Genomic DNA, 14,336 nt, shown 5'->3' with positions numbered 1-14,336 from the left:
GTTACAGTTTGTAGTGGAATTAGGTGTGAAACCCATTGATAATCCCAAAAAGCTATACATTTCCAGAAAGCAGACAACATTTTGCATTCACCAATAGGTCAGTGTTATAGATCGCTCGTGGTTTTCTAAAGAAATCTACTTGTTATGATTAAAAATAATAAATACTAGGGAGAAAACAAAGAGTCATGAGAATTGTTTTAATTATGCTGCTCTAATTTGCATAATTGTGGTTATCTAGCATTACGCTTGTTACACAAAATTCCCAAAATTATGCCATTACACCACTTTGTGTAGTTACACACCATTCACTGTAAACATTTACTCTGAACTCTCTTTTCATAGTAAAAATAAATTACCTATGAAGGCACAGGAGCAAAAGAATGTGAGCAGCTTTTGTTCACTGTGCATTTGTTGTATCCACTTCTTTCAGTGAAAGGGTAGATTCTATGCTAAAATTAAAATTTAGCACCCAATGGCTGGTTTGCATTTCTCAAGTAATCACACGTAATTTTGTTGAAATTTCACATAATTGCTCAAAAACAAATTATGTGAATTTTGCTCACCCTTCTAGAAAATAGCAATTTATGACGTTTTCATCCATAATTTTTTGTCCTGATGGGCTATTTACAAAAGTAATATACCATTACGTCTGTCACACTCTTCTGCTTGCAGGGATGTATTGTGTTTATTGGCTGTCTAAAACCAAGGGATACCCAGAGCCAACAACTTAGCTGCAGTTAATAATTACATTTCAAGGTGTACTGACTATGCTGCAATTTATACTGCTAAATCTAATGAATGAACAATGGGTGTGAAGGAAACATTTTTTTTTATGTGAATTATCATGTTATTCTGAGGGCAATTTGAATAATTGTAATTAATCATGCACACTGGTTTATATTTAGAAGCCAACTATGAGGAGAAAATGTAATTGGTAATTACGAAGCTCTGTATTCCCACACCTCTCATGATAAAAATGGTACCTGACTTGCATTGCTAGGTCTATCAGTCTCAACAGAAAAGGTCCCAAAACTCAAAAAGGAGACATCAAACTGTCTTCATTAATATTGACAAATTTTAGTGATGTGGATATTTGGAACATTTGGGCCTGGGCGTGCCTGGCAACCAAGGATACCTGCTAAACCTAGGCATTCCTGAAAACTAGACACCTGAGAGAGTCCAGGGTAGTATGACTTGCATGGATCCCATGAGGCTCTCTTACCCAGAGTGCCCTGTAAACCTCAACCCATGGGTACATCAATGCATTTTCTTTTCAAGACCTTGAGGGAAGGTTCTTGAATCAGCAAGGACCCACAAAATTCCTACCACTCAGCATTCCAAGACTTCTTTGGCTAAAATGATTACCTCATTTGTGTGGCTGGGATTTTAGCTCATAAAAATATAGGATCCAAAGCAAAATGTGGAGAAATCAAATATTTGCCATGAAAATTGACTCATATTGGCGATGTGGGTAGCTGTGGTACTTAGGCCTGGATTCGACTGTCATCCAGGGAAAACTTCTAAACCTAGACATTCCTGAAAGCTAGACACCCAGGTGAGGTGAGGTGAGGTGGTGTGACGTGTGTGGATCTCAGGATCCTTGGCTAAAATAACTAATATTCCTCAGATTTCTGTGAGGGCAAGTTCTGAAATCTGGGGGAATCCACAAAAATCCTACCACCCAGTGCTCCCACCAATTTGACTGGGCATATCAGCTGCAACAGGAATGGATGAAAACTGTGACCATATGAGTTCAAATCAATATTCGCATGGTCCCTAATTTGATTAATTCTTGTCTCAAGTTATCCACCCAGCCACACAATTGTTTGAAACTCTAGATAGCATGTCTAATAATAAGTTCTTTCAAACCTTACTTTTTCACCCAAAAGCTTCTATTCTATATAAACCTAATACATCTCTAACAATGCCTAGCAAAAAGCAAATGCAGAATTGCAATGGCAAAAGGGTCTATGGGGCTCATTATAATATCGATCAGAGTTGCCTCCGATCGACTCCACCGTGGAATCGGAACCGAACGACCTCCGGGCAGCAGTCCTGACCGCCTAATTACGATGCGACCACACATGATGTGTTTGCACACTCACATTTCCCTATGGGAGCTTGTGTTATGCCCGTAAACAAGCCGTAACACAAGCTCCCATAGGGAAATGGGAAATTGTGTTAATCCCTGCACCCCTGAGGTGCCTACCAAAATATGCAGGGATCAACACGGGGGCACCATAGGTGCCCCCTCAGCCTCTAACCAGTGGCCGCAAACAGAAGGGGTCCTGATAGGGGCCCCAAACAAGCTTTCCTACAAGTTTCCCATGTCGGAAAGCCCAGCATGGAAACCCTGTCAGAAATCGTGCATCGTAATCAGGATGGCCTAAAACGCCACCCATACGGATTACGATCCGGCTTCCAACGGGCCAACAGACTCCATGAGCCCATCGAAATCCAGCTGGAATGACTGTCCAGTTTCAATTCTGACCAGCTGTATTATAATCAGTCAGTCGGAATTAAAACCGCCGACCTGCGGCCCGAGGCTTTACGAGCGACATTGTAATCAGCCCCTATGTGTTAAATGGTCAATCCATGTTTGGAATAGGATGTGGTTAAAAAATCTTACATCAAATCAGAAAAGATTAGAATACTTCTGAAAATATATATTTTCTGGCATGGTGGCATGAAATGTGTCATAACCACAGTCTTATTAGTGCATATGTGTCACCTATCTCATTCGCCATTAGGAGAGAAGCATATTTGTTCTTCTGTGACTGTTTATCTAAATACTACTACTATATTTTACAGTTTGCATAGGCTGTCCATTGAAGGGATGCCTGAACCTCCTAGATAATTTAGCTTTTTAATCATATTGTACTTCTTATAGATAAATTCCTTTACATCATTTTTGTTCCTTTTTTATTTTACAGCATTGACTCACTACAATGAATTCTTTCTTTATAGTTATCGAATGACTGTTGATATGTTAGGAATTTTGTTCAACTATTTGCACAAATATTCTGTGCATCCACTTTCTTTCACTCATTTTGCTTTACTTTTCTTTACATAATAGGCATTCTGAACTTCTCTATACCTTTCTTTTGAACATTTAGCTGGATTTCAATTTTTTAATCCTTATATTTTTAGATATTGCATGTATTTATAGGATGTTTTATATGAGTTTTCTGATAGCTTCTATTTTTCAGAATGTTTAGCTTTTCATTGTAAATGTTATTTCTTCTAAATGATATAAGAAATTAAAAATATTGAGGAATTATCAAACTGCATTGATATTAGTCATCAAAATATATATATTTTTTTTATTTTTCACTTTGTGTAATTGTAATCTTATTTATGTATATTTCTGTTGCATGACAGTTCAAAAAACATACCAACATCATTAATGAAAGATTAGGTCAGTTACTACGTTACCAAAGCACACTAATATTTACTTGCCACATAGGCACTAAAGTAGCATGCCAATAAATCACATAGAAATAGGAAATAGGAAAAATTATACAAATCAAATTACTTAATTAATTGGCCTGCACTTTATTCGTTGAATATCTTGTTGGAGGGAGAGGGAGTCCATAAAGGCTGCTTTGTGCATAGCATAGTGCCCCCCCACAATAAATTGTTACTACTCAGTGGTGATCCTGCAGGAACTGATTGGTGTGACTACCAGAGGTCTTCATTTCATTGGAGTATCTTTTCTCTGGCTGAGTGTGTGGGTGTGATCTTTGTCACAAGTGTATATTATGAGCTGTTAGCCGTGGGAATGGGATTTGTTTTCCAAGTAGGATATGAGCCGGGTCTTTTATGTGATAAGATAAGTTTGTTTGGATAGGGGTGAATGTATACAGGGGAGAGTACCTATGTGCTAAATGATGTTTGTAGGAGGATACATTTTTACATAAGGCGATTGTCTGTGAGAAGGCATTGTCTTTATGAGGAATGGTTTCTGAGTAAAGAGGCATGTTCATGTGTAAAGAACTTATTTTTTTGAGGAGACATATCTGTATGAGGAGGGATGTCTGAAGGGACAGACCATATAAATTGTTTCGTGCCAAAACGTCTGTGAGCACATTATATTCATGAGAATAAGTGTCTGTGGGGCATATGTATCAATTTACAGAACAGCATTGCCAATCTCAGTGTGGCAATCGCTAATCGGTATGTAAGAATTAAATTGCTAAAAAATAGCATTTCTTTACTTAGTCGGTGTTTATCAAATCACAATTAGTGATTTCCTAAATAGTGAATGGAGTTGCAAATATCATACAGTGATGACATCAGAACCAGGACGAAGCCCTGTGTTAAAAACTGGAGAATTTTGGTGCAGAAGTACCATAGGAAAATCCAGTACTAATCAGACAGTGTGTTTGCGATCCACCCTCTTTGGACTGCAAAATATCACGAACAGAAAATGACAAGGATGCTGGGAGCAGAAAAAGAAAATTAAGTTCTCAGAGAAAGAACTGGAAAACCTTATAGAAGAGTGTGTTGGGCACCATGGCCAACTTTTTAGGAAGCCATCCATAAGAGTGCTTCAATCCCAGAAAAAGAAGTTCTGAAAGGGAATGCAGGAAAAAAACAATGCAGTAGGATTGACCAAGAGATCACAGAGGACATATGAAGGAGTTGTTATGATCTCAGCTCGAGTACCAAGGGCAAGGTGGCAAGCCATCTATGTGAGGTAAGAGGAACAGGGGAGTCACCCCATTGCCCTCCAATCAACTGCCACTGAGGAGTTAGTGCCAACCACACTGGAGCCAGAATCTGTCAGTGGATTTGAATCAATTTACATCTCTGACCTTCAAGGAACCTCAAAGGGTATGTTAAATATTGAATTGTAATACAAAACATGATATATTACAGATGTAAGTTAGACAATTAGACATATTGAGAACCAATACCAATGTAGTCAATTCCGAAGCCTAAAGTTCACAATATAGAGCTCGATTCACAAAGGTAAAATGAGTCAAAAGTGTACTTCACGACTTTCGGTATTCACAAAGGGCATTTACTACTCGTAAATGCCCTTTGTAAATACTGAAAGTCATAAAGGGCGACTTTCGGTATTCATAAAGGGCATTACGGGCATTTACGAGTAGTGAACGCCCTTAGTGAATACCAAAAGTCATAAAGTTAGACTTTCGTCTCACTTTACCTTTGTGAACCGGGCCTATGGTATTTACAAAAATAGGTGTCCATGAACTTCCAAAGTGCATTATGGGAGATTTAGTGTTAACAGTTACAAATAGAATGCCAAAAGAAAATGAGGAAACAAGTAAGAAACAGAGTGAAAGTACAACCAATTATAAAGCACTAAAGTATTCCCAATTCATTTTTAAATAGAAAAACATCCTCAAGAAAGTGACCATTCAGAAGGGGATATTCCAGAAGATTTACATATCCATGTAGATGACCCCAATGATAGTGGAAGCTAGGCAGTCCAACACATGATGCACATGCGAGTCCTGCAGCCACAGAGCATAGAGACACACCAGAAGAAGGGAGAGAGGACATTGCACCATCGATTACACAAGAGCCTGTAGTGAGGCTTTGACAACTGTGAGAAAGAAATCGTATTGGCACTTATCGTCCTTTAAACAGTCAATCACAGTCCCCTGGTGCAAATGTGATAAGTGCAGAAAATACACAAAATCTTTGGAGGGTGAGAAACGTCAATGCTAAATGTTTAGTGCCTGCAACAGAAGTAAATCAAATTAATGAACAAAAATCAAATAACACTGGATAGAAACATGCCTACTGGGTTACACACTGTATCTAATACCCTAGCCAGCATTCAGCTATTGGTGAATGACAATTTCCCCCAAAAGTGACTGATGCAATCACAACATTATGTATGGAATTACATCAGGAAAACATAAAGCACAGACGTAAGGAGCACCATATCTCATCCTGTATTGATAGCTTAACACGTGAAATCAATTGACTAGCACAAGTCACAACCATCTTATCGTGCTGCACAGTGAGTTTACAAGTGGACATGGGGCACTCCAGTGCAAATGTCACAAGAGGACTCATACAAGTCACTAATGCTAAGAAAACCATGCAAAAACACATGTTGCTTGAGGCACACAAATTGAAGTGGGAGAATGTTAGGACCAATCCAGTGTGAACAGCATCTCAGCCACAGACAATCAAAATCTGCATCGAAGCAGGAGTCGTAGTGGTGCTGGGGTAAATGCAGAACCAAAGACATCTACTCACAACAAAAGAAAATCTTAAATAGAATGTTTTACTTTCGTTACAAAACAATTACATCTTTCTACTTTTATAAACAACTGTCTGAAAAGAAAAGCATTATTTCAGATATACATTATCTCACCTAAAAATAAAGGTATATTTAATTGTACAACCAACAATGCTGCTTGGAAATTATTAATGTCATATTAAATATTTTTACTGCGTCCTATGAAAAATAATGATTAGCTATATGTGCACGTCTCAATCGCCCTTCTCCTGCTCGGTTTTTGTCATGTGTAGGATGTAGTAGAATGTTTTCTTCTGCCTCATCAGAGTCAGAATCTGACACTTATAAGCAAACCTTTTTTTGTAGCTATATTGTGCATAATAGTACTTGTTGTTACAATTTAGCAACTTGTCTTAGGTGAATATTGTAGGGCACCACCACTCTTATGCAAAGATCTGAGGCAACTTTTTAGTAGTCCAAAAATACGTTCAATGATGCTTATGTCCATTGTAACTATGTTCATTTGCAGAAGTGGGGGACAGATATGGTGACATTATCCAGAGGCATAAAGCGTACACACTATCACCTACAAAGAAACAAAACATATTTATCTATGAGACTAAAGTCACATTTAAGGTATATGTGAAAAATATCAATGTGTATTTACCCAATAAATATCCACCATCAAAATCTCCTCTTTGTAGCCTTTCATATATGCCACGAGCCTGAAGATAAAAGACTCATGGGTACTACCTGGAAATCTGGCAACAACATCTGTAATTACATTTTTGGCATCACACAGCACTTGGATGTTAAGGGAATGTTGTGTGATTACAGAATAAATACTCAAGGCCAGATGATGGGCATATAGGAGCATGTGTACCATCCGTGCAGCCAATAGCATGAGAAAAATTGAAAATCCTATAAAAGTTTATTTTGGTTCTGTGCAGGTTCTGTGCATTTCTGGCTAAATATATATAGGATTGAATGTGCATTAACATCTAGAAATGTGTGAATAAAACACTCTGAGGAGTAGACTCAACACTTGGCTGTTTGAGTAACTCAACCTCACGTAAGTGCCTGGATACTCCTCGGGGTGAATAGCACACTCTACAAGTTCTGATTGATTAATTGATTGACAAACCACCAGCTGCAACAATAAAACTAGCTACAAGAGTCGAAGAGATGCAAACTACATAATGCCTGCAAATAGGTGGGAATGGAATTACTGCAGAAGGTCTTTGTCTCAAGCTGAGGCTTTAAATCAGCTATGAGCTCGAGGATAACAGTGCTAATTAGCCTGTACTTTACATATATCTCTACTTCAGTTTGGTCAAATAGTGTAATCCTCAGCCTGAAAATCCTGTCCTCTTCTCCTTCTTTGCATACCAGCCAGAATAGGCTTTTACTTGCCGTCACCTACAGAGGAACCATTTTGGAAATTGCAGATGCATTCTGGGACAGCTTTTCTTTCCACACAGTTACCACCAGTCGAGTTGGTGATAATTTGTATGTGCCAAATGGTGGTTTTGTGACTATTCAATGTTTGCAGATGTGCTAAACATAAGAATAGTGATTTGCTATTATAGATTTCTTATTAATGAATCTCTGTTGCGGGACGGGAGAATACAGAATGGTAATCATTTACATCGCTAAATAAAACGCATGCAAATGATTTTCTTACATACAAAACCAGGATATTTGCAACCGGTAACCAGTTTGTGAGTACTTACAGAGTTGCAAAACCTTTGTACATATGGTCCTATGTGAGGAGGCTTTCCATATGAGGGGCTGCCTTCAGGGAAATGTCACTTCTGTAGTAGAATGCGTCTATGAGTAGGGATGTTACTTTGAGGCTTGGTGGTGTTGCAAGAAGGCTGTTTGCATGAGGTACTGCTTGTGTGGGGGCTCTGTCTTTATGAGCAGGGGTAACTGCCATGTCAATGTACTCACATAAAGGAGGCTGACATATGGGGATGCCCTTATGGTTATGAGTGCATGTGTGAAAAGGAGTGGTAAGAGTTTCTATAAAGGGTGACTGCTGAGGTAGCTATCTATGTAAAGGTCTGTTTGCAGTAAGGGGGCTTTTGCAGATTTTCAGCTGTCAACTTTATCATATTTGAAGTACTATTTAAATAAAACAGCTAAAGTGTGCTTACATGTAGATTGATTTAAAATGCCAAAGCCTCTATTTCCGTTCTGCCTGTAAACATTATCCTACTACATAATGACAAGTTCATAGTTGGTTTGTACATGTGAATTCAGGTTTAACAAAACATTAGTGCACAATATTTAGGGTTCTAGTTCTAAAACTGTGGCCCTCTGTTTGTGAGGAACAAAATACACTTCACAAATATAGGGCCTCTGTTTCAGAACCCATAGGTCCCCAATCCATGAGTAAGACCCACAGACAAGTTGATGGTTCAGCAGTCAGAGATTGGGAGCATGTGGTGTCCTCGCAGTTTCAGCTTGGTTTTCTGTGCAAATTAACAGAGCCATGACTCTATCATGCATTGTGGTCCATGAGAGTCCTGAAGGTGTTGAACGGTATTAGACCTGGCATCCTTGGTGTGGTTCCCCTGACATTTTACCTTCTGACCTCCTATTTTGCTGACTTCATTTTTACTGGCTTTATGATTACTGGCACTTTACCACTGCTAAACAGTGCTAAAGTGCATGTGCTCTGTACTCAACACATGGTAAGATTGGCATATCCACAACTGGCATATTTAATTTACTTATACGTCCCTAGTTAAGTGCACTATATGTGTCCCGGGCATGCAAATTAAATGCTACTGGTGGACCCGCATCACTGATTGTGCCACCCACTTCAGTTGCCCTTTACACATGTCTCAGGCCTGTCACTGCAGTTTTAAACTGCCATTTCGACCTGGCAAGTTAACTTGCCACACCCGAACCTTCCCTATTATTCTATATGTCACCCCTAAGGTTGGCCCTAGGCAGCCCTTTGGGAAGGGTGCAGTGTTTTTAAAAGGTAAGACATGTACTTGTAAGTTTACCATGTCCTGGTAGTGAAAACTGCCAAATTTCTTTGCCACTACTGCTAGACCTATCTATTCCATAGGTTAACATTGGGATTGCTTTAAAACATATTTTAAGAGTAATTTCCAATTGGGACAAGATAGAAATTTGGATTTTGGTGTCTCTGAATTCACAATATAAAATCACAAATTATGGTGAAGTTGGATTTTAAATTATAAGTCTGAAAATGCCACTTTTAGAAAGTTGGCATTTTCTTACTTTAACCATTCTGTGCCTCTGCCTGTCTCTGAATACACGTCTGGGTTGAGTGACAGCTCTGCTTTGTGCATTCTGTGTAGACTGACACATCAACTCAATTGCGTGAATTGGAACCGATGCATTGAGTCTTAGACAATGACGCTTGTTCCATCCAAGCGGACCCTGTGTGGGTTCTGTAGCTGGCCTGTCCTCCATTGCCATTTACCCTGAAACTTTGGATTTACCTCGGTCTAGCACGACCTCAAGTAACCCTTAAGCGATAATGGGTTTTAAACACTATACTGCAGTTTATCTTTTCAAAATTCCTATGTCAGGTTCTACTTATTTGATTTTTGTTGTTTTTGTCTTGCTTTACTCAGATACATATTCTCTATTTGTCTGAACCAAAGTCGAGTCTTTTTGTAGTGTTTTCACTATGTTTCTGTATTCAAAGTGTTGCACAAATACTTTACACATTGCCTCTTAAGTTAAGCCTGACTGCTCTGTACCGAGCTACCAGAGAGTAAGCACAAATTAATTTAGGTTGTGTATCTGACTTATCCTGACTAAGATTTTGATCCCTACTTGGATAGGGGGCATATCTCTGCCAACTAGAGAACCAATTTCTACCTCCTCCAATGGATGGTCACTTTTTGCTGAAAGGGTCTGTACATGTCGCGAACACTGGTCAATACAAATACACAGCAACGTAACAATCGAAAACTGCACTAAACCGCGCAAGCATTTCATGAGTGCGGCTATGCAACACCAACAAAGATTTGCAACTTGCCATGCAGAAGGCCTTTTCCTGATCATATCTGCGTTAGCGAGGTGAAATAGGTGTATCCTTAATGCAATTTTTTTGCGTTTTGCAGATGCCGACCGCGTGCACACTTTTATTTTTTACGATTTTGCGCATACATTTATTTATTTTAACAATTTATAAAGCACACTGTCACCTATCTACAAAGGTCAGAAACACAGAGGAGTAGTTGCCTGTGTTTCCAAGCTTTGCTATGTGCAGTTCATAAAATAACTTGTAGATTTTCAGAGATCATCGGATCGTGGTAGGGCCTCATGCAGACATTAGAACACATTTATTTGGATGAGGAATCTGTGCCTGGCATACCTCTTTGGCCAGTAAATGAAACATGCATGTTTGCAAGTTAATAAATACACATTCAAAGTAATTTTCACATACGCAAATTCTCTTTAAAAGTAAAATCATGTGCAAAATACCTTTTCCTCTTTGGTCTGCACTAGTTTAGATTGGAACAATTGTTCTTTAAGTATTTAGTGAGCAATGAAGCAATTTTTTATTTATAGACGAGGACTGCCAGAATAAGACTGATTTCTGAAACGTCAAATTTAATCCAAAGTTTGCAGATGTGATTGTTGCAGAGATGTGTCTTTATTTATTCTAAAGATTCTAAACAAGCCACAAATTCGAAAAATGACATGATCTCCTTTATAATTCTGGATTAACTCTTTATATGTTTTTGATGCGCAGAAATATATAATTTTGGTGTAGTTTTCTTCTTTGAATCACCTATAAAATACATTAAAAATCAATAATTTCTGCATTTCTGTCGAGCAATGACAATAGTCTGACCAATTGCTGTGCCCAATACCTTGAGACACTTGCCTTACTTTTGTTGCTTTTGTTGCTAAACATATATGTTCTTTAGCATCTGCTCAAATTAATTCCTCTCCTTCTCTTTTTTTCCCAGTAAAAACCACCCACGAGAGGATCTCGAGGAGCAACTCATCAGCAGGCTCCATATCTAACCTCCATTTGTCAATGGGTTCTCTTCAGAAAGGGACAATTCCTGCTCTCAGACCTCGAGGAGACCTGAATCCCATAAACTAATTCATCGTTCTTCTTCTGATAATAAATGACTCTGTTGGGGAAGTTATATTGTTGAATGTATGAGATGAAACTTTGGATCTTCTATCAGAGGTGCAAACACAATATCATTTCCTAGACTGTGATCTTTATTGATTTATTGACAATTGACAGAAATTTTATGTGTAAAAAAATAAATATTTCTTAAAAAATGATGTCTCATTTTTAAAAAGTGAACATGCTTGCTCTAACTTTGTAGGGACTTCAGCCATAAAATAGACTTATATAGGTTTCTCACAGTCTGTGTTAGAACTTTAAACTGTAATGCATGACTGGTATTGGCGAAACAACAAAACAAAGCGAATGTTGGTTATTGAATACCATTGTGAGGCTGGTGAGCGACTTACACCGCCCTTCCTGAAAGTGTAAGATGGTTCTAAATATTTCTAACTTCTATTTCCTTATCCTCAATTAGGATCTTCTTTTACAGTCCCCGGTCACTGTGATGTTGTTTTGAGCACCAATCGCCTGCTTAGTGCACCTCTCTGGGCATCACTAGGAATGAGCACAAATAGCGGTTTTATGTGAACATCCAATTTTCTGTAAACAGAAATATAATTGGCATTTATTTCAATCTTATAAAGAAAACTCCTATGTTGAGGCAATTTAACCACAACACAATGCAGTACAATGTCCTTAGACCAATCCAAAGATTGTGTCCTAGAACCACTATTAAAATGTTTACTGTAATTGCACCAGAGAATTGACCATGTTTTTCCCCATTTCACCCATTGTTGCTAAAACTGGAGGTAAAAAGCCTTGTTCCAGTAATGCATTGTGTGACTCAACCTGATAAGGATAAGTTCCTCCTCCAAGTATTGCCTAAATTATGATGCCTCCGTGAAAGCTAGCAAAGGGGTAACATAACTGCAGGTTTAATCTCACCATCAGATTAAAGAAAGCATCAGTCTGACAAGAGTCAAAGAAGAAGTTTCGAAGCACAATGGAACTACTACTATGGTGGCAACACAAAGAGGAGGGAAGCTTCAGACTGGGAGCCAGTAATCAAACGATAGAGGGCCATATTATCAAGAACGGCGATAACATTATCGCCGGTTTACCGGCAGGAAACTGACGCTAAAGCGGCGAAAAGCGGCTTGATAATAGGCCCTTGTGAATTCCAACAGAAGCCCAGGTTCTGGTGTGAAGGACATCAAACCTGGACTTCTATTGGAATTCACAAGGGCATATAATCAAGCCCCTTATCGCCGCTTTAGCGGCAGTTTCCTGCCGCTAAACCAGAGAAAATGTTATCGCCGTTCTTGATAATATGGCCCAGAATATCATCTCAATAGCTAAACAATGGTGCTTTACATATACAGGAACATGTGGAAACTGCTGCATTCAATGGTGTTGCTTCAGCATGTGAAGAACCACTACTAAGCTATTTTATACATGTCCTCCGGTGAAGTTACCCTTATTCAGCATGCCCCCACTCGTCTCATATCTCACTAGAGACAGTCAAAACTCATATCAAAGCCCTTACACTCCTTAAAGTACCATTGCCATCCTGTCTACAAACAATGGCAAGTAATCAGGCTACTGTGCTGGTCTGTGCTGGGGAAGTGACTGCAACAAAGGGAAAGGTCGTGCTGGGAACCAGAAACAAAGACAGCCCAAGATGTGTGGGTAGACAGCAAGTCTCATATGTGTCTCGTGTTCTGTTTATTCAAGCTTTTTCTACAGGTATTGGCAAGCAGAAGCAAGCAGCCCCCATACCACATCTGCCTAAAAATATAACCTCTCCATTGGAAGTGCATAATGTGTCAATGTGCTGGTGACCTTTGCATCACTGCCCGGACAACTTTATGTATGGACAGAGAATGTGTGTGGCTAGCTGCTGTGTAGCAACCTGTGACTACTGGGCAGGTGATCCTCTACGGTACTTTCAGATTTTGATGAACATGCCATCTAGCCTTACAGCAAATCCTAGATCCCAGCCCCAGAAAATGCCTAGATGCCTGCTCGGATGATCCAGCCCTATATAAATGTTTGTGTCCACTGCTGCATCACAGCAAGAGTGGGGTTGGGCCCTTGTTTAGTGGGAAAAAGGGCCAGGGGCACTAGAGATTCGTACACAAAGACGGTGATCCTCCCTCTTATGCTGTGAAAACCAATGCAATTGAATTAACTGTTTATTAAAAAATAATTGCACAAAACCCTTTAAACTTTCACATTATACTATGCATATAATGTTGTCAGACAACAGGCAGGAACACATTATAAAGTATTGGCATATTTTGTCATATATCAAACGATGGGAATACATGTGCGAGCCCAACACACAGTAATAAAACAAAGTGAATGTATAACACCAATGTGAAAAATGTGCATGTTTATGTATGTACTGAGTAGTTGGTTTTTTTTGGTCCACATTCCTCCATCAGAATATCCATGCAACTGTAAAGGAGAAGGAGATTCCAAATGCTGTTTCCAGTGCGTGGATACTGGCTGCATTATTTGGCTGATTAGATTTCGTCTAGCGAATCATATGGTTCACTCAGCAGAGCTGTGCGGTAATCATTGGACCAATGAGTCTCTATTTTGACATGCAGTAAATGGATGCCACCTTCTCTCAGCATCCCCCTTGTCACATGCTATGTTGGACTCACTAATATACCTAGCCATGTTAACGTAATCTCTGCTTAGTGGTGGTTCAGACAAGATAATTTTTTTTACAAATGTCTCTTCTTGCTATTAATATTAGGAGAAAGAGGAGTCCCTTTTGCCATTTATTCCATGTGTTTGGGGCTGGGTCTATCCCCAAGAAAATTAGAGAGTGGCTGAGCTTCACTTGTGCGCCCAGAATTTCACTCGGAGCCACACTGACCTCACTCCAAAAGAGAGCTAACTCTTGCCACTTCATAAACATATGTTTGCCATATGCTCCCAGCGTGTTGCATCTCTTACATCTTGACAATCCTCTTGTAATTCTAGCCACCCTGAGGGGGGGGGGGTTCCAGTAGG

At 39.2% G+C, this 14,336-nt stretch overlaps 1 protein-coding gene across 2 annotated transcripts in view; it reads left to right on the top strand.

Annotated features, from left to right (window-relative positions):
• Positions 1–11,521, top strand: part of HTR7 (5-hydroxytryptamine receptor 7) — a 635,768-nt gene extending 624,247 nt beyond the window's left edge. The window contains exon 3 of one of the 2 annotated variants that reach the window (XM_085614963.1): positions 11,194–11,521. In XM_085614963.1, the coding sequence (XP_085471089.1) occupies positions 11,194–11,251 (58 nt within the window). In that variant the 3' untranslated portion in view covers positions 11,252–11,521. The remainder of the gene's footprint in view (positions 1–11,193) is intronic. The other variant, XM_085614962.1, reaches the window with a different exon arrangement.
• The last annotated feature ends 2,815 nt before the right edge of the window (positions 11,522–14,336 follow it).

This window comes from Triturus cristatus, chromosome 1_2, assembly GCF_964204655.1.
Source record: "Triturus cristatus chromosome 1_2, aTriCri1.1, whole genome shotgun sequence".
Lineage (NCBI taxonomy): Eukaryota > Metazoa > Chordata > Amphibia > Caudata > Salamandridae > Triturus > Triturus cristatus.
Note: the sequence above shows the minus strand (reverse complement) of the source record. Positions and strands in the feature narration are given on the sequence as shown.